This window comes from Oncorhynchus tshawytscha, linkage group LG04, assembly GCF_018296145.1.
Source record: "Oncorhynchus tshawytscha isolate Ot180627B linkage group LG04, Otsh_v2.0, whole genome shotgun sequence".
Lineage (NCBI taxonomy): Eukaryota > Metazoa > Chordata > Actinopteri > Salmoniformes > Salmonidae > Oncorhynchus > Oncorhynchus tshawytscha.
The window spans coordinates 41,143,097-41,166,907 of NC_056432.1; the positions used below are offsets into that span (position 1 = coordinate 41,143,097).

The following is a 23,811-nucleotide window of genomic DNA, read 5'->3' on the forward strand; positions in this document are numbered from 1 at the left end:
CCTGGCGCATTTCTGTTCCCGCTCATTTGATTCAGTTTGACTGAAACGTCAGGGCAGTAAAAGCTCACCTCACACAAACCTCTCCCTTTCTCTATTTCTCGATCTCACTCGCTCTCTTTTTCTCTCTCCTATTCCCACAAACAGGAAAACAAATAGTTTCAAACACATCCAGTCTTGTGGTATCCTGTTGATTTTCTCCCCACACGGACTTTGTATAATGTCCCCTGCTTAGCTACAAAACACCATTAGAATGTACATTGCGTGACCTCTACTTCATAGCAGACAAGGTTTTATTTTCCCAGTATCACCAGATTAGTAAAACTTACTTGGTAAATAAGGGTTCAAAGTAAAAAATACTCTTCATTCTCACACAGTGCAAGGCGTGTCCTCCACTGACCTGGGGTCAGTTACTGCTGGGGTCACCAGCGGTGCCAAGTCACTTTCAAACGCAGACTTAACGTTCCAGTGTGGTATTTATTATACATGACATTGATTGTAGTAACCTGGTTTCTACCGTACATGTCCCCAGTCAGGTGACCCGCTCCCGTTTGATCATGACTGTCCCTCCTTCAAACGTCAATCAGCGGTGCCGTGGTAACTGTTACTAGAGTAACGGTGCTTTCGGGAGCTAGCTGAGGCCTCCGATTGTCTTGTGGCTGTTAACTGGGGGTTGCCATGTCGTCTCTAGGCCTATTTACCGACGACACATGTTCTCGTTCTGGTCGTTCTTCTCGATAACTACGTCAGGGGGACAGTCTCGCTGTGTCTGTTACTAGCGTAATGCTACAACAGACATTGTGGTCCGCGTCATACAGAATGGCTTTAGTGTGTGCATGTGCCTGCCGATAGTGCAGGTTTGAGCCCACAGTACCATCTAACTCGGTCACACGCCGAGCCAGAATCACCAAGACATACCCAGTCCCGTTCTAAAGGGTTTTTGACCAGACGTATCTTCTGGCGCAGTAATGATGGGTGTGTCTGGGATGGCGTTACAGCCAGGCAACCAGAAGGGCCTTTACGCTGGGGTTTGATCACGCTGCGGCCTGGGGAGGGAGAATACTTTACGCTGGGGTTTGATCACGCTGCGGCCTGGGGAGGGAGAATACTTTACGCTGGGGTTTGATCACGCTGCGGCCTGGGGAGGGGGAATACTTTACGCTGGGGTTTGATCACGCTGCGGCCTGGGGAGGGGGTATACTTTACGCTGGGGTTTGATCACGCTGCGGCCTGGGGAGGGGGAATACTTTACGCTGGGGTTTGATCACGCTGCGGCCTGGGGAGAGGGAATACTTTACGCTGGGGTTTGATCACGCTGCGGCCTGGGGAGGGGGAATACTTTACGCTGGGGTTTGATCACGCTGCGGCCTGGGGAGGGGGAATACTTTACGCTGGGGTTTGATCACGCTGCGGCCTGGGGAGATGGAATACTTTACGCTGGGGTTTGATCACGCTGCGGCCTGGGGAGGGGGAATACTTTACGCTGGGGTTTGATCACGCTGCGGCCTGGGGAGGGGGAATACTTTACGCTGGGGTTTGATCACGCTGCAGCCTGGGGAGGGGGAATACTTTACGCTGGGGTTTGATCACGCTGCGGTCTGGGGAGGGGGAATACTTTACGCTGTGGGGTTTGATCGCGCTGCGGCCTGGGGAGGGGGAATACTTTACGCTGGGGTTTGATCACGCTGCGGTCTGGGGAGGGGGAATACTTTACGCTGTGGGGTTTGATCGCGCTGCGGCCTGGGGAGGGGGAATACTACGCTGGGGTTTGATCACGCTGCGGCCTGGGGAGGGGGAATACTTTACGCTGGGGTTTGATCACGCTGCGGCCTGGGGAGGGGGAATACTTTAAGCTGGGGTTTGATCACGCTGCGGCCTGGGGAGGGGGAATACTTTAGACGCGACACAAAGGGCAGACTGGAGCTGCTTTAGAGTAGACATGACAGTTAGACTCACACATACACACACACACACACACACACACACACACACACACACACACACACACACACACACACACACACACACACACACACACACATACACACACACACACACACATACACACATACACACACACACTCACACGCACACACTACACACGCACACACGCACACTACACACGCACACACGCACACACAGCATCCCAGTAAATCTTCAAGTTATCACGTAATGTCCTTAGTAGCCTTTCTATCTTAATCAGAGTCAGTGGTTAGGATGTTGTGTAGGGTTACGGCAGGCAGGGGAATGGGTTCAGAGCTCTCAGGTAATTACCTACCGTTATTTAGGATAATGAAATAAGTGGATTCCATATCTAATATGCCTGTAAATAATGAAATAAGGGACTTATGTGTGTGCGCATGTTTGAATATTCCATCTGATATGCCAGTAAAGAATGGTTAACCCCTGACTGCTAGGTCAGATAGAAAGGGGACTAAACTGATTAAGTTTGTACTTTTAAGTGCACTCCCTAGTCCCACAGAGTCTCACAGAATGGTTACAAGGTTGACCACTGCTTGACCTCCTGCTCATAAAAATGGTAGCCGGCTAAATCTAGAGGGGGGGAGGGGGGGGATTTGAATTTTTAATTTTATTAAGATCCCCATTACAAGAATTTGAATTTTGAATTTTATTAGGATCCCCATTAGCTGACGCCATGGTATACAGAGCGATAGAAAGTGGAAGAGAATTTGAATTTTGAATTTTATTAACATCCCCATTAGCTGACGCCATGGTTTTACAGAGCAATAGAAAGTGGAAGAGAATTTGAATTTAGAATTTTATTAGAATCCTCATTAGCTGATGACATGAGAGAGAAAGCAGAAGGTCAATGTGCTATGTGGTTCTCTACCCTGGAATAGTCAGTTGTAGCTTCGAGAGATATCATTTCTGTCATGTGTTTAAAATGGTTGAAATCCAGTGTGTATGTTAAGTCTCAATTGATCTCTCCTTTCTACTTCTCACCTAGTTCCTCGCCTTTACACACACTGCACAGTGCACACCAAAGGACGCATGAATGTGCACACACACTCGTGTGTATACACACACACACACACACACTGGCGGCAGGTAGTCTTTTTCTTGCATAATACTTATTTTTCTCAGACAGGAAAGACCATTTCCAGCTCCTATGATCTGTCCTTTGTGAAGTGTGTCTGTGTAGTGTGTGAGGAGAGAGGGTGTGTAGTGTGTGAGAAAGGGTGTGTAGTGTGTGAGAGAGGGTGTGTAGTGTGTGAGGAGAGAGGGTGTGTAGTGTGTGAGAAGGTCTGTGTAGTGTGTGAGGAGAGAGGGTTGTAGTGTGTGAGGAGACAGGGTGCACAGTGCAGACGTGTGTGAAGAGAGGGTGTGTCGTGTGTGAGGAGATGAATGTGTGAGGGGAGAGGGTGTGTAGTGTGTGAGGGGAGACACACGTGAGAGGAGACAGTGTGTGTGAGGAGAGGGTGTGTACTGTGCGGGAGAGGGGTGTAGTGTGTTGAGAGGAGAGGGTGCGTAGTGTGTGATAATAGGGTGTTATTTTTCTCAGAGCGTGTGAGGAAAGACCATTTCCAGCTCCTGTTAGGATGAGGGTCTGTCCGTGTGAGGAGAGAGGGTGTGTAGTGTGTGAGGAGAGAGGGTGTGTTGTGTGTGAGGAGAGAGGGTGTGTAGTGTGCGTGAGGGGAGATGGTGTGTAGTGTGTGAGGAGAGAGGGTGTGTAGTGTGTGAGGGGGAGAGGGTGTGTAGTGTGTGAGGAGAGAGGGTGTGTAGTGTGTGAGGGGAGAGGGTGTGTAGTGTGTGAGGAGAGAGGGTGTGTAGTGTGTGAGGGAGAGGGTGTGTAGTGTGTGAGGAGAGAGGGTGTGTAGTGTGTGAGGGAGAGGGTGTGTAGTGTGTGTGAGGGAGAAGGTGTGTCGCGTGTGAGGAGAGATGGTGTGTAATGTGTGTGAGGAGAGAGGGTGTGTTGTGTGTGAGGAGAGAGGGTGTGTAGTGTGTGAGGGGAGAGGGTGTGTAGTGTGTGAGGGGAGAGGGTGTGTAGTGTGCGTGAGGGGAGAGGGGGTGTGTGTGAGGAGAGAGGGTGTGTAGTGTGTGAGGAGAGAGGGTGTGTAGTGTGCGTGAGGGGAGAGGCTGTGTAGTGCGCGTGAGGGGAGAGGGTGTGTAGTGCGTGAGGAGAGAGGGTGTGTCGCGTGTGAGGAGAGAGGGTGTGTAGCGTGTGAGGAGAGAGGGTGTGTAGCGTGTGAGGAGAGAGGGTGTGTCGCGTGTGAGGAGAGAGGGTGTGTCGCGTGTGAGGAGAGAGGGTGTGTCGCGTGTGAGGAGAGAGGGTGTGTAGTGTGTGAGGGAGAGGGTGTGTAGTGTGCGTGAGGGGAGAGGGTGTGTGTATGTGAGGAGAGAGGGTGTGTAGTGTGTGAGGGGAGAGGTGTGTAGTGTGTGTGAGGGGAGAAGCTGTGTGAGGTGAGAGGGTGTGTAGTGTGTGAGGAGAGAGGGTGTGTTGTGTGTGAGGAGAGAGGGTGTGTTGTGTGTGAGGAGAGAGGCTGTGTAGTGTGCGTGAGGGGAGAGGCTGTGTAGTGTGCGTGAGGGGAGAGGCTGTGTGGTGTGCGTGAGGGGAGAGGCTGTGTAGTGTGCGTGAGGGGAGAGGCTGTGTAGTGTGCGTGAGGGGAGAGGCTGTGTAGTGAGTGAGGGGAGAGGGTGTGTAGTGTGTTTGAGGGGAGAGGGTGTGTAGTGTGTGAGGAGAGGGTGTGTAGTGTGTGTGAGGGGAGAGGGTGTGTCGTGTGTGAGGAGAGAGGATGTGAGTGTGCGTGAGGGGAGAGGTGTAGTGCGCGTGAGGGGAGAGGCTGTGAGTGCGTGTGAGGAGAAGCTGTGTGTTGTGTGTGTGAGGGAGAGGCTGTGTAGTGTGCGTGAGGGGAGAGGCTGTGTAGTGTGTGTGAGGGGAGAGGTGTGTAGTGTGTGAGGGGAGAGGGTGTGTAGTGTGTGTGAGGGGAGAGGGTGTGTGAGGAGAGAGGGTGTGTCGCGTGTGAGGAGAGAGGGTGTGTCGTGTGTGAGGAGAGAGGGTGTGTAGTGTGCGTGAGGGGAGAGGGTGTGTAGTGTGTGAGGAGAGAGGGTGTGTAGTGTGCGTGAGGGGAGAGGGTGTGTAGTGTGTGAGGAGAGAGGGTGTGTAGTGTGTGAGGGGAGAGGGTGTGTAGTGTGTGTGAGGGGAGAGGGTGTGTCGTGTGTGAGGGAGAGGCTGTGTAGTGCGCGTGAGGGGAGAGGCTGTGTAGTGCGCGTGAGGGAGAGGCTGTGTAGTGCGTGTGAGGGGAGAGGCTGTGTGGTGTGCGTGGGGGGAGAGGCTGTGTAGTGTGCGTGAGGAGAGAGGGTGTGTAGTGTGCGTGAGGGGAGAGGCTGTGTAGTGTGCGTGAGGGGAGAGGCTGTGTAGTGTGCGTGAGGGGAGAGGCTGTGTAGTGTGCGTGAGGGGAGAGGCTCCGAGGGGGAGATTTGGGATTCAGCCTGTGTGTGTGCGCACGTGTCAGGTGACCCGGTTCTCTTGTCTCTGAATATGGCCAGAGAGGAATGCCACGGTATTGAAGCCTAATGGAATGTGTTGCCGCCAAGTATGGTCGCCCCTTGAAACCCCATTGAAACATGGGTACCTGCACTGACCAAAATAACAACTGTCCTTCTTTAAATGTCGATGCGCTATTGAAAGGCTTCTCTTCGGGAATTAGGTGTTCATCTGGGTAAAGTCATTATCCTTGGTCTTCTTCTTTGTGGAATAGCAAAGGTTAAAACTCTCCTGGGTGTGTCACTGGCCCTCTTAGTTTGAGGCACATGGTCTATACTGTGATCCTCTGTCTAGCACTAACTGAGCATGCAAGGTTCCCCAAAAATAGAGTTGTCAGCTTCCTGAATGGACATTTTCCCGGTAATCATGTGCCATTTGCCATTTTGTAATAGGAATTGGATTGGAATTCTCCGAACCAGTCTTTTGCATTTGTGTGTCTCGTGTTGCTTGCGTGCGTTAGTGCATGTATGTGTGTGACTTTGTGTATGCGTGGACCTGTGTTCCTCTCCCCTTTACATGAACGATCATTCTGTGTGTACGTTCCGTTAAGACAGGCCGGTTATCTTCCTAATGAGAACAGAAGAATATCCAGGTTTTGTCTTTTGACAGAATCATCCATCTAGGGAAGAAGAAAAAAAACGAAACCATGTCTAATGAAATTGTTGGTCCGTGTGTACTGTGTGTGCTTGTCGGTGTGGCTGCGTGTGTGTGTGCGTGTGTTACATTACCTCTGTATGTGTGTGAGTAATAGTGGCACAGACGCATTTGTTTGAGTTCCCATTCCTTATTGGATTTCTGTTCCGAGAGATGAGGCCCGGGTGTATCTGTCTTGGTTTGTGTGTGTGTGTTGCTTTGCTTCTCTGAACCCTGTGTGGCAGGGCCAGTTGATCTTATCTGCAGTTTTTTCTCTCTCTCTCTCCATACAGTCAGTGTGTACAGTCGCCTCAGGGCACACAAAAAAGAGTTGAGCATTTTTCACCCAGGACCAAATCAACTCTCGCCGTTAGCATGAATAATAAAAGCCATGCATCAACCACTCGTGGTTATCTATAGCCAAGCATCATCGCTGGACAGACGCACACAGATACAGATGCACACTCGTGGATTCACAGTGCAACCTAGTGCAGGGTAAGAGTGCACCTCAGATGGGTTGTGTATTTATCAGGGTTTGCTTTCACAGTCCCAGGATATTTGGGGGGGGGTATAATATGGCCGTCTACATACAATGCATTCTGGTGGAATCAGTGCTCCTCTTGTGTAAAAGGACGTGGCCAATGGTTTCCAATGGCAGGTTGTAGTAGATGCTGTCTCAGACTGTCCCCTAGACGGGGATGAAAATTAATTTCCTTTTTTAGTCATTTAGCATATCGCTCTTATCCAGAGCGACGTACTGGCGTAATTAGGGTTAGGTGCCTTGCACAAGGGCACATGGTGAGATTTTTCACAGAGTCGGCGCGGGGATTCGGACCGGCAACCTTATTGTTGTGGGCCCGACGCTCTTAACCGATAGGCTACCTGCAGTAGGGAAAGGGAAAGGGGGATACCTAGTTGTACAACTGAATGTGTTCAACTGAAATGTGTCTTCCGTATTTAGCCCGACCCCTCTGAATCCGAGAGGTGCGGGGAGGCTGCCTTTTAATCAACATCCATGTCAAGGCTCCCGGGGAACAGTGGGTTTAACTGCCTTGCTCAGTGGCAGAACGACAGATTTTTTAAAAATGATTCACCTTGTCAGCTCAGCGATTCAATCCAGCAATCTTCCGGGTTACTATAGACCAGTACAGAAGTTATTGTTGAGGGGAAACGTCTGCGGGGGGAGAACAGTATGAGACCAGTATGAGGACAGTATGAGGACAGTATGAGGACAATATGAGGACAGCATGAGGACAGTATGAGGACAGTATGAGGACAGTATGAGGACAGTATGAGAACAGTATGAGGACAGTATGAGGACAGTATGAGGACAGCATGAGGACAGAACAGTATGAGGACAGTATGAGGACAGTATGAGAACAGTATGAGGACAATATGAGGACAGTATGAGGACAGTATGAGAACAGTATGAGGACAGTATGAGGACAGTATGAGGACAGTATGAGAACAGTATGAGGACAGTATGAGGACAATATGAGGACAGAACATGAGGACAGTATGAGGACAGTATGTATGAGGACAGTATGAGGACAGTATGAGGACAGTATGAGAACAGTATGAGGACAATATGAGGACAGCATGAGGACAATATGAGAACAGTATGAGGACAGTATGAGGACAGTATGAGAACAGTATGAGGACAATATGAGGACAGCATGAGGACAGCATGAGGACAGTATGAGAACAGTATGAGGACAGTATGAGGACAATATGAGGACAGCATGAGGACAGTATGAGAACAGTATGAGGACAGTATGAGCGGTCTGTCTGATCCACGACGTCTCCTGGGTGACAGTCGGCACGCGTTATATCTCCACTCTGAACAGGATCTGATTTAAGATTTTCTCTGATCTGATTTAAGAGTCCCACTGCAGTCAGGGAATGGCTGAGCAACTTTTTCATGCTTCCATTTGCCCCCCCGCATGTTTTCTGAGCAACAAAAAATAACAGGATATTAATCACCGGGAAATCAGCTCCAAATTATTTTAATTTGGGAATTCTATTCCCAAGTACAGTGGGGCAAAAAAGTATTTAGTCAGCCACCAATTGTGCAAGTTCTCCCACTTAAAAAGACAAAATGAGGAAAAAAAATCCAGGATTTTGTATGAATTTATTTGCAAATTATGGTGGAAAATAAGTATTTGGTCACCTACAAACAAGCAAGATTTCTGGCTCTCACAGACCTGTAACTTCTTCTTTAAGAGGCTCCTCTGTCCTCCACTTGTTACCTGTATTAATGGCACCTGTTTGAACTTGTTATCAGTATAAAAGAGACCTGTCCACAACCTCAAACAGTCACACTCCAAACTCCACTATGGCCAAGACCAAAGAGCTGTCAAAGGACACCAGAAACTGTAGACCTGCACCAGGCTGGGAAGACTGAATATGCAATAGGTAAGCAGCTTGGTTTGAAGAAATCAACTGTGGGAGCAATTATTAGGAAATGGAAGACATACAAGACCACTGATAATCTCCCTTGATCTGGGGCTCCACGCAAGATCTCACCCCGTGGGGTCAAAATGATCACAGGAACGGTGAGCAAAAATCCCAGAACCACACGGGGGACCTAGTGAATGACCTGCAGAGAGCTGGGACCAAAGTAACAAAGCCTACCATCAGTAACACACTACGCCGCCAGGGACTCAAATCCTAGTGCCAGACATGTCCCCCTACTTAAGCCAGTACATGTCCAGGCCCGTCTGAAGTTTGCTAGAGAGCATTTGGATGATCCAGAAGAAGATTGGGAGAATGTCATATGGTCAGATGAAACCAAAATAGAACTTTTTGGTAAAAACTCAACTCGTCGTGTTTGGAGGACAAAGAATGCTGAGTTGCATCCAAAGAACACCATACCTACTGTGAAGCATGGGGGTGGAAACATCATGCTTTGGGGATGTTTTTCTGCAAAGGGACCAGGAAGACTGATCCGTGTAAAGGAAAGAATGAATGGGGCCATGTATCGTGAGATTTTGAGTGAAAACCTCCTTCCATCAGCAAGGGCATTGAAGATGAAACATGGCTGGGTCTTTCAGCATGACAATGATCCCAAACACACCGCCCGGGCAACGAAGCAGTGGCTTCGTAAGAAGCATTTCAAGGTCATGGAGTGGCCTAGCCAGTCTCCAGATCTCAACCCCATAGAAAATCTTTGGAGCGAGTTGAAAGTCCGTGTTGAGATAAACATCACTTTGATCTATGGAGGAATGACCAAATACTTATTTTCCACCAAAAGGTATATAATTTGAGATAAACTTTTGTTATTGACCAAATAATTTTCATTGCAAAAAAATCCTACAATGTGATTTTCTGGATTTTTTTTCCTCATTTTGTCTGTCATAGTTGAAGTGTACCTATGATGAAAATTAAAGACCTCTCTCATCTTTTTAAGTGGGAGAACTTGCACAATTGGTGGCTGACTAAATACTTTTTTGCCCCACTGTATTGCCATGCATAATAGAGAGACACGTGATCATATACAAATGTAAGCAAGGTTTGAAATTGTTATGTATTTCAGACAAATATTTGGGCTTCATAATACAAATGATTTGTAATTATGTTCCGGCTCTCCGAACATCCACTCAAGAAAAAAACGGGCGAATCTGAATCTAGTTAATGTTCCCTGCTCTCGACGAGCACTCTGTCGTGTTGATATCAAAGTCCTGATAGGTTTTACGGGGGGGGTGCTGCGGCAACAGGGGTGTGTCTCTGAAGACACAAACTTTTGTCTGGACAGATTTAAATGAAGCCCCCCATCACTTTCCCAAGCCCTTCTGACCAGACTTTACCCTCCCCCTCCTCCCTAGAGGGAGCGAGTAGTAGTAAGAATGTGTTCAAACATCAAAGGAGGACAACTGATGTGGTTTTAGGTCCTCCTGCTGGGAACAGACAAGGCGAGTGGGAGGTGGCGAGGAGAGTACGGGAAGCTCTCTGCTCCCTGCCTCTGTCCGGTCGGTCTCTCTTTCACGCACAGATCTCTCCTCGGGCCCTCTCTCAGGGGCGAGCGTCTCTCTCTGGCCAATAAGGCTCCTACCGTATGCTCATGGCGGAATGGAAATGTATCATTTAATGCTTTTTAAAATAGACCTCCTTTCCCTCAAAAGCCCTCTCCTGCCCGAGTGTTCTAATGTAACATGTAATATTGGGTGTAATGCAGACCTAGCTCAGGGCACTTGGTTTAAGACATGTGGGTTCTAATGTAACATGTAATATTGGGTGTAATGCAGACCTAGCTCAGGGCACTTGGTTTAAGACATGTGGGTTCTAATGTAACATGTAATATTGGGTGTAATGCAGACCTAGCTCAGGGCACTTGGTTTAAGACATGTGGGTTCTAATGTAACATGTAATATTGGGTGTAATGCAGACTTAGCTCAGGGCACTTGGTTTAAGACATGTGGGTTCTAATGTAACATGTAATATTGGGTGTAATGCAGACCTAGCTCAGGGCACTTGGTTTAAGACATGTGGGTTCTTTGTTCTGTGCTTGTATGCGTCTTTGGATCCTAAACTGGTAGAATAAAGGTTGGTGTAATTAATGACGCGGTGCTTCGGACCACCTGCCCTGTATTTAGTACGTGTATAGTACATGTGTGTGGCCCTTTGTAACAGTCTATAAATATGCAGGTGATTATAATGCATTCATAATACACTGTAACTGGAATTGACCCCTAAATCTGATACCTTGACTCATACCCTGGGCTGATGATGTATTTCAGGTCATGTATGCTAAATATGTCTGAAATGGAAAGGTCGATATGAGGGCATGCCTTTCTGTGTGTGTGTGTGTGTGTGTGTGTGTGTCTCTCCGTCCGTCCGTGTGAGAGCAGTTTGGTTGAAATACAAGTCCGCCGATTTCATTGAGTCTGTCTCATCCTCACACTCTGACCTGACCAGCACCTGACCTCATGCTCCACTTCCAGGGGCAATTATAACCCTACACTATATTTAGGCTGCCTGGGTTCATCTTCTGAAGGCAAGGCCTGAGGTCTCTCATGCCACTCGTTAAATAGATTTGAAGTTAGCTTTTTTTTCCCCAGGGAAAACAACATGGCGGTTAAGTACATGAGAGAGCATGCAGACCAAAGGCTGACTTTGCCCTTCACCTCTTCTGTCATCCCTTTCACCCTCCTCTCATCCCTTTCACCCTCCTCTCATCCTCCACTCATTAGTGAAGGTGTGAGTGTGTAGAGAACAAAGTCAAGACTCTTTTGAATCGATCACAGAGTAGCGTTCCGCTCGTCCGTCTGCCCAGCGTTTGACGTGTCGGCAGATTTGATTGTGCGTACGTGTTTGTTTCCAGAAACACGGAAACGATTCACCTTGTACTGCTACGGAGCAACAACAAAAAAGTGCCATGGACCGAAATGAGAAGTCGCCGTTTCACTACGAACACAGTGACATGCGCGCGCACACAGCGACACACACAAACACACGGATCCATGCGATCACGCACTGACAGACAGTGGTTGTATCCTCTGGCATGATGTCCCCTCTTTACTTTGGCACTCTGTGCTTAGCTTGTCAGCCTTGTCACATACACACACACACATTTGTTTAGACTGCTGCCGTACTAATCCATTAGAGCGCTGGCATGTGTCACAGCGCTGCCAGGGGAAGGACAGTGTGCCAGGGTGGGGCACCCTGCCAGCCCCGTGTGATCATGTATGTGTGTGTTTGGGCGGCAGGTAGCCTAGCGGTTAAGAGTGTTGGGCCGGTAAAGGTCGCTGGTTTGTTTGCCCGATTTGACAAGGTGGAATATCTGTCGACGTGGCCTTGAGCGAGGCACTGAACCCTAATTGCTCCTGTAAGTCGCTCTGGATGAGAGCCGTCTGCTAAATGACTCAAATGTAAATGTGCGTGGGTGCGCTCTGTCTAAACAATGGAACAGTGTGTATGTGTGTGACAGTCACACAGGTCATCAAACCAGCGGGCTGTTTATGCATTCTCTCTCTCTCTCCTCTCTCTCTCCTCTCTCTCTCCTCTCTCTCCTCTCTCCTCTCTCTTCTCTCTCTCTCTCTCTCTTCTCTCTCCCCTCTCTCTCTCTCTCTCTCTTTCTCTCTCTCTTTCTCTCTCTCCCCTCTCTCTCTCCTGTCTTTCTCTCTCTCTTCTCTCTCTCTTCTCTCTCTCTCTCTCTCTCTCTCTCTCTCTCTCTCTCTCTCTCTCTCTCTCTCTCTCTCTCTCTCTCTCTCTCTCTCTCTCTCTCTCTCTCTCTCTCTCTCTCTCTCTCTCTCTCATCCCTTACATGACCTTTCTTTCCTCTCTGTCTCCATAGCTCTGATAGCGATTGGCCAGTACAGCAGCACCATAGAGACAGTGGATGCAGGCTGGTGTAAAGAGATCACTGACCAGGGAGCTACGCAGATTGCCAGAAGCAGCAAGTCACTACGATACCTGGGCCTCATGAGGTGTGACAAGGTAAGCTGATGCGTAGACACGTCTACCGTGTTCATGTGCGAACCCCCTGTGCGTGCGTGAATTGTCACACAACGGAGGTGAAGGACAAGAAAGAGCGGTGTGCCCGCTCTCCCTAAAATACTGTGGAACACACAAACACCCACACGCGACACCAGGCCACCGGTGTCCAGGTCAGAGGATGACCAATTAAACAGTGTCCAGAGGAGAGCGTGTCCGTAAGCCACTGCCCCCGTAGGCCCAGTGTGTGCGGGCATTCGGGCCGCCCCTGTTCCGCGTGGGCTGGTGTATGAGGGGGGGACATCCAGTGTAACGTCCTTATGTCCTAACAAACAAGAGTCAGTCCTGTGTCGGAGCTAAGAGACGGTCAGATCCCACTGATGAAGTGGTCTATACGGACCCACATCATTACAGAGATGGGTGGGTGGATATGCTTCATAATATTTCTCTTCCAAAGAGATCATGTCGTGGCGCTATGCTGTAGTTGTTTAATGAAGATGAATATGTATGTGGTAAATGTATAGAAAAGTATAGAGGGACCTTAGGGACCACTCACTGATGAATTGGTCTGTGTTAACATAATTATCCCGGACAGGGTCTGTATGGATCGTGTTTATCTCTGTGTAATAAAGAGTAAGCACATTACAGCACAGGTGCTCGCTTATTCTCTATGGTGATTTAGCAGTACCCTCTCCCCCTGTGACCTTACATTCAATATCTATAGCCACGTGCACACACACACACACACACACACACACACACACTGAGAATTACAACGTCTACTGCGAATAACTACATCAAACAATGGGAGGCGTTGTTTCTTGTAACCGAAAGGTTGCTGGATCGAATCCCCGAGCTGACCAAATCTGTCGTTCTGCCCCAGAACAAGGCAGTTAACCCACTGTTCCCCAGTAGGCCGCCATTGTAAATAAGAATTTGTTCTTAAATTACTTGCCTAGTTAAAAAGATATTGATACGGATATTTCTGTAGGAAAGATGGGTAAATATTTGTATTTATTTAGAGTGAGGATGCCAGGAGAGAGGACTCTGGAGTTAATTCCACTAAACGGAGCAGTAATTTGCGGCATTAGAAAGGTATTAGGTATTTAATGGGCCATAAACGGCGAAGAGAAGCCGAGAAGAATATCCTTTCCTGAAGAGGCAGAGACGTGTTCGGTCTCCCAAGGTCACACCAAGGAAGACCATACTGGAAGCTGTTGTTCTTCTCTTTGTCCTGAAAGCATGTTTAGCATTGCAAATGAAGTCAATAGATGTTGCAGAGGTGAAGGGATTTGACTAGTCAAGCTCTGGGCTGTTATTGTTCGAGGCGTCAGTTTGTTTGGTGAGCTCAAGTCCGTGGAGAGGGGAGCTACAGATGATCAGGTCACACAGAGAGAGAGAAGAAATCAAACTGTATATGAACCGTATGTAGAATGTACATGAGATGGAGTGATGATGAAGAGAGAGAGAGAGAAATAGGGAGGGGGTGGTTCAAAGTGGGAGTTTGAAGCTGGAGTAGGCATCTAGTCTCCCCATGTAGGCCCGGTGGGCAGGTGTGACCATGCCCTCCATTCACCCTGCACCTCCTACTCTCTCATCCCTCATTCCCCTCTCTTATCTCCCTCACTAGTTTTAAGCACCAGCTGTCAGAGCAGCTCACAGATGACTGCACCTGTGCATAGCCCATCTGTAAATAGCCCATCCAACTACCTTATTCCCATACTGTTATTTATTTATTTATCTTGCTCCTTTGCACCCCAGTATCTCTACTTGCATACTAATCTTCTTCACATTTATCACTTCAGTGTTTAATTGCTATATTGTAATTACTTCGCCACCATGGCCTATTTATTACCTTACCTCCCTTATCTCACCTCATTTGCACACGCTATATATAGACTTTTTCTACTGTATTATTGGTTGTATGTTTGTTTACTCCATGTGTAACTCTGTGTTGTTATATGTGTCGAACTGCTTTGCTTTATCTTGGCCAGGTCGCAGTTGCAAATGAGAACGTGTTCTCAACTAGCCTACCTGGTTAAATAAAGGTGAACTAAATAAATGTACCCATCATCGCTCCCTTGGTGCGAACCTACCCTTGGTGCGAACCTAATCCCTCTCTCAACCGCCATCCCTCCATCCCATAGACTACACCTGTTTCTCTCTCGCTCTCTCTCTCAATTCAATTTCAATTTAAGGGGCTTTATTGGCAATGGACGCACATTGCCAAACCAAGTTAAATAGAGAATAAGCACAAGTGAAATAAACAACAAGAAATGTACAGTAAACATTACACTCACAGAAGTTCCAAAAGAATAAGGGCATTTCAAATGTCATATTAAGTATATATATTTGGTGATGTAATGATGTGCAAATGGTTAAAGTACAAAAGGGAAAACATAAATATGGGATGTATTTACAATGGTGTTCTTCACTGGTTGCCCTTTTCTTGTGGCAACAGGTCACAAATCTTGCTGCTGTGATGGCTCACTGTGGTATTTCACCCAGTAGATATGGGAGTTTATCAAAATTGGATTTGTTTTTCGAATTCTTTGTGGGTCTGTGTAATCTGAGGGAAATATGTGTCTCTAATATGGTCATACATTTGGCAGGAGGTTAGGAAGTGCAGCTCAGCTTCCAACTAATTTTGTTGGCAGAGTGAACATAGCCTGGCTGCCTTTGGTGGCCTTTCTCAATAGCAAGACTATGCTCACTGAGTCTGTACATAGTCAAAGCTTTTCTTAATTTTGGGTCAGTCCCAGTGGTTAGGTATTCTGCCACTGTATACTCTCTGTTTAGTGCCAAATAAACTCACCAAAAAAATAACCGTCCCTTTTTCAGGACACTGTCTTTCAAAGATAATTCGTAAAAATCTAACTTCACAGATCTTCATTGTAAAGAGTTTAAACACTGTTTCCCATGCTTGTTCAATGAACCATAAACAATTAATGAACATGCACCTGTGGAACGGTCGTTAAACACTAACAGCTTACAGCTTACAGACGGTAGGCAATTAAGGTCACAGTTCGGAAAACTTAGGACACTAAAGAGGCCTTTCTACTGACTCTGAAAAACACAAAACAAAAGATGCCCAGGGTCCCTGCTCATCTGCGTGAATGTGCCTTCGGCATGCTGCAAGGAGGCATGAGGACTGCAGATGTGGCCAGGGCAATAAATTGCAATGTCCGTACTGTGAGACGCCTAAGACGGCGCTACAGGGAGACAGGACGGACAGCTGATCGTCCTCGCAGTGGCAGACCACGTGTAACAACACCTGCACAGAATCGGTACATCCGAACGTCAGGATGGCAACAACAACTGCCCGAGTTACACCAGGAATGCACAATACCTCCATCAGTGCTCAGACTGTCCGCAATAGGCTGAGAGAGGCTGGACTGCGCCGCTTGTAGGCCTTTTGTAAGGCAGGTCCTCACCAGACATCACAGGCAACAACGTCGCCTATGGGCACAAACCCATTGTCGCTGGATCAGACAGGACTGGCAAAAAGTGCCCTTCACTGACGAGTCTCGGTTTTATCTCACCAGGGGTGATGGTTGGATTCGCGTTTATCGTCAAAGGAATGAGTGTTACACCGAAGCCTGTACTCTGTTTTGGGATCGATTTGAAGGTGGAGGGACCGTCATGGTCTGGGGCCGTGTGTCACAGCATCATCAGACTGAGCTTGTCGTCATTGCAGGCAATCTCAGCACTGTGTGTTACAGGGAAGACATCCTCCTCCCTCATGTGGTACCCTTCCTTCAGGCTCATCCTGACATGACCCTCCAGCATGACAATGCCACCAGCCATACTGCTCATTCTGTGCATGATTTCCTGCAAGACTTAATGCAGCTGGTGGCCACGCCAGATACTGACTGTTACTGTGTCTCCTTTTGTTCAGGGACACATTATTCAATTTCTGTCTGTGGAACTTATTCAGTTTATGTCTCAGTTGTTGATTCTTGTTATGTTCATAGAAATATTTACACATGTTTAGTTTGCTGAAAATAAACGCAGTTGACAGTGAGAGGACGTTTCTTTTGTTTTGTAGAGTTTAGCATTCTAGTTTTCACAGTTTTTCTGTAAATTCTCTCCAATATGTCAAGTAATTATCTTTTTGTTTTCTCATGATTTGGTTGTGTTTACTTGTGTTGCTGTCCTGGGGCTCTGTGGGGTCTGTTTGTGAACAGAGCCCCAGGACCAGCTTGCTTAAGGGGCTCTTTTCCAGGCCCTTATTGCATTGTCTCTCAGATCGTTCACAGCTTTGTGGAAGTTACTTTTGGCGCTGAAGTTTAGACCAAGGATTGTATCGTTTTTTTGTGTGCTCTCGGGCAACGGTGTCTAGATGGAATTTGTATTTGTGGTCCTGGCAACTGGACCTTTTTTGGAACGCTATTATTTTTGTCTTGCTGAGATTTACTGTCAGGGCCCAGGTCTGGCAGAATCTGTGCAGAAGATCTAGGTGCTGCTGTAGGCCCTCCTTGGTTGGGAACAGAAGCATCAGATCATCAGCAAACAGTAGACATTTGACTTCAGATTCTAGTAGAGTGAGGCCGGGTGCTGCGGACTGTTCTAGTGCCCTCGCCAATTTGTTGATATATATATGTTGAAGAGGGTGGGGCTTAGGCTGCATCCCTGTCTCACCCCCCGGCCCTGTGGAAAGAAATGTGTGTTTTTTGCCAATTTTAACCTTGTTGTTTGTGTACATAGATTTAATAATGTTGTATGTTTTCCCCCCCCAACACCACTTTCCATCCATTTCTATAGCAGACCCTCATGCCAAATTGAGTAGAAAGCTTTTTTGAAATTAACAAAGCATGAGAAGACTTTTCCTTGGGTTTAGTTTGTTTGTTCGTTAGGGTGTGCATGGTGAATATGTGGTCTAATTTGGTAAAAAGCCAATTTGACATTTGCTCAGTACTGTACATTGTTTTCGCTGAGGAAATGTACGAGTCTGCTGTTAATAATACTGCAGAGGATTTTCCCAAGATGGCTGTTTCATTTAGGATACCATCAACCCCACAGTCCTTTTTGAGTTGGAGGGTTTGTATTTTGTCCTGTAGTTTATTCAATGTAGTTGGAGAATCCAGTGGGTTCTGGTACTTTTTCTGTTTGTTCTTTGTTATAGAGCCAAAAATATTGGATAAGTGGTTTATCCATACATCTTCGTTTTGGAAAGATAACTCTTCGTGTTGTTTGTTTTCCAATTTTCCCAGAAGTGGTTAGATTCTATGGATTCTTCAATGACATTGAGCTGATTTCTAACGTGCTGTTCCTTCTTTTTCCATAGTGTATTTCTGTATTGTTTTAGTGTTTCACCATAGTGAAGGATCAGGTTTTCTCGGTCTCTATGTTTTTGGTTGGAGAGGTTTCTCAATTTCTTTCTTAGGTTTTTGAATTCTTCATGAAACCATTTGTCATTGTTGTTAATTTTCTTAGGTTGTCTGCTTGACATTTTTAGATTTGATAAAGAAGCTGAGAGGTCAAATATACTGTTTATGTTTTCTACTGCCAAGTTTACACCTTCACTATTACAGTGACATTGTCAAGAAGGGATGGGATTGTTGTTACCTAATATATTTTTAGTAGATTTTTAGTAGATTCTCTCTAACTGGTGATGGCTCTCTCTCTCTCTAACTGGTGATGGCTCCCTCTCTCTCTCTAACTGGTGATGGCTCTCTCTCTCTCTCTCTCTCTAACTGGTGATGGCTCTCTCTCTCTCTGACTGGTGATGGCTCTCTCTCTCTCTGAATGGTGATGGCTCTCTCTCTCTAACTGGTGATGGCTCTCTCTCTCTGACTGGTGATGGCTCTCTCTCTTTCTGACTGGTGATGGCTCTCTCTCTCTCTGACTGGTGATGGCTCTCTCTCTCTCTGACTGGTGATGGCTCTCTCTCTCTCTCTGACTGGTGATGGCTCTCTCTCTAACTGGTGATGGCTCTCTCTCTCTCTGACTGGTAGATGGCTCTCTCTCTCTCTCTGACTGGTGATGGCTCTCTCTCTCTCTCTAACTGGTGATGGCTCCCTCTCTCTCTAACTGGTGATGGCTCTCTCTCTATGTCTCTCTAACTGGTGATGGCGCTCTCTCTCTCTCCGTCTCTCTCTCTAACTGGTGATGGCGCTCTCTCTCTCTCCGTCTCTCTCTCTAACTGGTGATGTCTCTATCTCTCTCTCTCTAACTGGTGATGGCTCTCTCTCCGTCTCTCTCTCTAACCGGTGATGGCTCTCTCTCTCTCTGACTGGTGATGTCTCTCTCTCTCTCTCTCTGACTGGTGATGGCTCTCTCTCTCTCTCTCTCTGACTGGTGATGGCTCTCTCTCTCTCTCTGACTGGTGATGTCTCTCTCTCTCTAACTGGTGATGGCTCGCTCTCTCTCTAACTGGTGATGGCTCTCTCTAACTGGTGATGGCTCTCTCTCTCTCTATCTCTCTCTCTAACTGGTGATGGCGCTCTCTCTCTCTCCATCTCTCTAACTGGTGATGTCTCTCTCTCTCTCTCTCTAACTGGTGATGTCTCTCTCTCTAACTGGTGATGGCTCTCTCTCTCTCTCCGTCTCTCTCTCTAACTGGTGATGTCTCTCTCTCTCTCGCCGTCTCTCTCTCTAACTGGTGATGCCTCTCTCTCTATCTCTCTCTCTATAACTGGTGATGGCTCGCTATCTCCGTCTCTCTCTCTCTAACTGGTGATGGCTCTCTCTCTCTCTCTCTATCTAACTGGTGATGGCTCTCTCTCTCTCTCTCTCTCTCTCTAACTGGTGATTTCTCTCTCTCTTTCTCTCTCTATCTAACTGGTGATGGCTCTCGCTCTCTCTATCTAACTGTTGATGGCTCTCTCTCTCTCCATCTCTCTCTAGCTGGTGATGGCTCTCTCTTTCCGTCTCTCTCTCTAACTGGTGATGGCTCTCTCTCTATCTCTCTCTCTCTAACTGGTGATGGCTCTCTCTCTCTCTCTCTCTCTAACTGGTGATGGCTCTCTCTCTCTCTGTCTCTCTCTCTCTAACTGGTGATGTATCTCTATCTAACTGGTGATGTCTCTCTCTCTCTCTATCTATCTCTATCTCTCGCTCTCTAACTGGTGATGGCTCTCTATCTCTCTCTCTAACTGGTGATGGCTCTCTCTCTCTCTCTCTCTCTCTCTCTAACTGGTGATGGCTCTCTCTCCGTCTCTCTAACTGGTGATGGCTCTCTCTCTCTCTCCGTCTCTCTCTCTAACTGGTGATGGCTCTCTCTCTCTCTCTCCGTCTCTCTCTCTAACTGGTGACGGCACTCTCTCTCTCCGTCTCTCTCTCTAACTGGTGATGGCTCTCTCTCTCTCTAACTGGTGATGTCTCTCTCTCCGTCTCTCTCGCCATCTCTCTCTAACTGGTGATGTCTCTCTCTCTCCCTCTAACTGGTGATGGCTCTCTCTCTCTAACCGGTTGATTGCTCTCTCTCTCTCTCTCTCTCTCTCTCACTGAGATGTCTCCATCTCTCCTGTATCCCTCCCTTTAGAAAAGAGCAGTGCCTCTAAACTACGTTTCCTCACAAGAAATGTTGACCTCTCTCATCCCTCTCCATCTCTCGCCCCATCCCTCTATCCCTAGGACTAGTCATTCACAGCAGTGTGAGGTCAGTGGTGATAGCAGTAGAGACATCAGCATGGTAAAACACGGGCTCTGGGCTGCTTAGTTAGGGCCAGGGCCACTTATATAGTCCCGCTGCCATGGTGACTCAATTCAGTTTGATATGACATGTCCTTCAGGATCAGCTGAGCACGGGGCTCTCGGAGTGCGCTCCAGATATTGTATTATACTGTATTAGCTCTGGATAAAATATAGCCGGTCTGTTGAGAGCCATGTCCTCATCTGGATGAGTTTATTACGGTCTTTTCATTGTGTAGTTTGCAGGCCTTCTGGTCTACCCTCGAGAGATGAGGGTTGGGGAGAGAGCAAGATGAATTTCTCTTTTATGAAGATTCTTATTTGGTCAGGCTCAAAAAATGTGTTTGCAGGAAGATCTTGATTAGTTTGTATTGATCCACATGGGGCACAGGGAGCTTGTCCCTGATTGGTTGGCATCGCTCGTCATGTTTTTTTTGTCTGCGTCGAATGAAGTCCAGTTTGTTTCTAGGGAGAGAATAGTGCAAGTCACCGATTCTGCCCCCGGTTAGCTATTAGCATTATCCCCTATTAGATTGTTGTCATCCATAGCTGTGCTGCTGCTAGCAGACATGGTGCATGGTTACAGTTTGAATGAGAGGAAGTGATTGTGTTCACTTCACTGGTTTCCTCTCCCTCCCTGGAAAGAGAGAGGTGTCAGAGGGCCGCGATCCCAAATGGCACCCTATACCCTATATAGAGTACTGCTTTTGACCGTGGCCTATAAGGCTCTGGTCAAAAGTAGTGGACTATAAAGGAAATGGGGTGCCATTTGGGATGCAGGCCCTGTCTCTTTTTACACAAATACACACTTGTGTGATAACCTTGACACACGGAGGGAGGGGAACGCAGGACTTAGCCACGGCTTTTCCTTGGCAGGTCCCGTGTGGATTTGTTTGGAAGTGTCAGAATGTTAGTGTGTGTGTGTGCACGTGTGTGTGTGTGTGTGTCCTGAACCCATAATGTGTCAAATTCATAGGGTTTGGTGCTGGTGACAGGGGGGAGATGACTAGTCTGGGAACTGGTGATAGCTCTGCCTGGGTTTACGTGAAGGTTCTCGCTTGTTTTTCCACTCAAAGTCGATTCAAATTGTGATCCAAATTTATAATTGTAGTTTCGACGATGTAAACATTGTATTATGCATGTGTCGGCCTCTGTCTCCCTTTGTGTCTGTCTCCCTTTGTGTCTGTCTCCCTTTGTGTCTGTCTCCCTTTGTGTCTGTCTCCTTTGTGTCTGTCTCCCTTTGTGTCTGTCTCCTTTGTGTTTGTCTCCCTTTGTGTCTGTCTCCCTTTGTGTCTGTCTCCTTTGTGTTTGTCTCCTTTGTGTTTGTCTCCCTTTGTGTCTGTCTCCCTTTGTGTCTGTCTCCCTTTGTGTCTGTCTCCCTTTGTGTCTGTCTCCCTTTGTGTCTGTCTCCCTTTATGTCTGTCTCCCTTTGTGTCTGTCTCCCTTTGTGTCTGTCTCCCTTTATGTCTGTCTCCCTTTGTGTCTGTCTCCCTTTGTGTCTGTCTCCCTTTGTGTCTGTCTCCCTTTGTGTCTTGTGTGGAGTGTGTATGCATGTGTACTATAAAATAGATGTGTGGAGTTACTGTCCCTGATTCCACTTGTGCTATTTGCTGTTAACACAGTTTAGAATGGGGCATTGAGGTTAAACACCCCTAGTGTCTGGGGAATGGCGCGTTCTGCCTGCTTCCACTCATTACCCCGCTGCCCTTAGGGCCAAACCTCCACGGCCTGACAGGGAGAGAAAGAATGCTATTGATCCAAACTCGCCCAAAATAACCAAATCATTTCATTTTGTCATCTTTAAACTGTCTGCCTGCCAGGCTTTGAAGTAGGGAGCTGAAAGACTGGAGAAGTGTCTTCCTTTTATCTTCAGAGAAACAGATCCATTTTAGCCACAAGTAGCCCATATGTCAGAGCATGTTCCTCAGAACAGCAGGCTCTTCACATGGCCAGTCCTCACTGGAATGGCATTTCTGCCCCAGTACTATTTATGTCTTAGTAATCTACTAAAATTGAACACGCTGGATTTTTCTTGAAGGACAATGCCTAAGCTAGTTAAATAGTCTCAAAAGAAAATACTTAACTTCCCAGTAGTGATGTGCGGGTCAGCTGTTTGTTCACCCGCGCCCACCTGCAATTGATAACAACCCATCCGCAGCCACCTGACTATGCGATGAAGTGAAAATCTGAGGACCGCTCCCGATCCTAACCCACTAATAGTCCGATAGAAAATGTGCTGTACAGTGATTTATTGCTTATTAATTTGACCCTTTTTCCCCCCAATTTTGTGGTATCCAATTGGTAGGTACAGTCTTGTCTCATCGCTGCAACTGCTGTACTGACTCGGGAGACGCGAAGGTCGAGAGCCGTGCGTTCTCCGAAACACGACCCAACCGAGCCGCACTGCTTCTTGACACAATGCCCACCTAAACCGGAAGCCAGCCGCACCAATGTGTCGAAGGAAACACTGTACACTTGGCAACTGTGTCAGCGTGCACTGCGCCCGGCATGCCACAGGATTCGCTAGTGCGAAGGACATCCCTGCCGGCCAATCCCTCCCCTAACACGGACGACGCTGGGTTAATTGTGCGCCGCCCCATGGGTCTCCCCGGTTGCGGCCGGCTCCGACATAGCCTGGACTCGAACCCAGAATATCTAGTGCCACAGCTAGCAAAGCGATGCAATGCCTGAGACCACTGCGCCACTCGGGAGGCCCCGGCGAACAACATTTTTTGACAGGCCTTTTTAGATAGGTTTATGTTCCTGCTGATAATTTCCGAAATGTTGAAGGCGATTTGTTAGTCAAATGGTCTCTAATTAGATACCGTGCCTTCAGAAAGTTGTCATACCCCTTGACTTATTCCACATTTTGTTGGGTTACAGCCTGAATTTAAGATGAATTATATAGATTTAAATATCTAATTTACGTAAGTATTCACACACCTGAGTCAGTACATGTTAGATCGCATTTGCCAGCTATTACAAGTCTATAAGTCTATAAGAATTTTGCACACCTGGATTATTCTTCGAGAAATGATTTAAGCTCTGTCAAGTTGGTTGTTGATCACAGCTAGATGGCCATTTTCAAGTCTTGCCATAGATTTTCTAGCTGGTTTAAGTCAAAACTGTAAATAGGCCACTTGGGAACATTCTATGTTGTCTTGGTAAGCAATTTGTGTATATTTGGCCTTGTGTTTTAAGGTATTGTGCTAATGAAAGGTGCATTTGTCTCCCAGTGTGTTTTGGAAAGCAGACTGAACCAGGTTTTCCTCTAGGACTTTTCCTGTGCTTAGCTCTATTCTGTTTAGTTTTATCAACAAACAAAAAAACTCCCTAGTCCTTGCAGATTACAAGCATACCCATAACATGATGCAGCCACCGCCATGCCTGCAAAAATATGTGTTGTGTTGGATTTGCCCCAAGGACATAAAGTGAATTTCTTTGCCACATTTTTGTACATTTTACATTAGTGCCTTATTGCAAACAGGATGCATGTTTTGGTATAGGTGTATTCTGTACAGGTTTTCTTCTTTTCACTCTGTCATGTATGTTAGTATTGTGGGATAGCTACAATCTTGTTGATCCACCCTCAGTTTTCTCCTATCACA

General features: G+C 47.2%; 1 protein-coding gene across 4 annotated transcripts in view; it reads left to right on the plus strand.

Annotated features, from left to right (window-relative positions):
* Window positions 1–23,811, plus strand: part of LOC112248815 (F-box and leucine-rich repeat protein 17) — a 314,654-nt gene that overhangs the window by 275,448 nt on the left and 15,395 nt on the right. For all 4 annotated transcript variants that reach the window (XR_006083235.1, XM_042320746.1, XM_042320747.1 and 1 more), the window contains one exon: window positions 12,429–12,571. Coding sequence is in view for 3 of the 4 variants with exons in the window: in XM_042320746.1 (XP_042176680.1) it covers window positions 12,429–12,571 (143 nt within the window). In the remaining variant the exon portion in view is untranslated. The remainder of the gene's footprint in view (window positions 1–12,428; window positions 12,572–23,811) is intronic.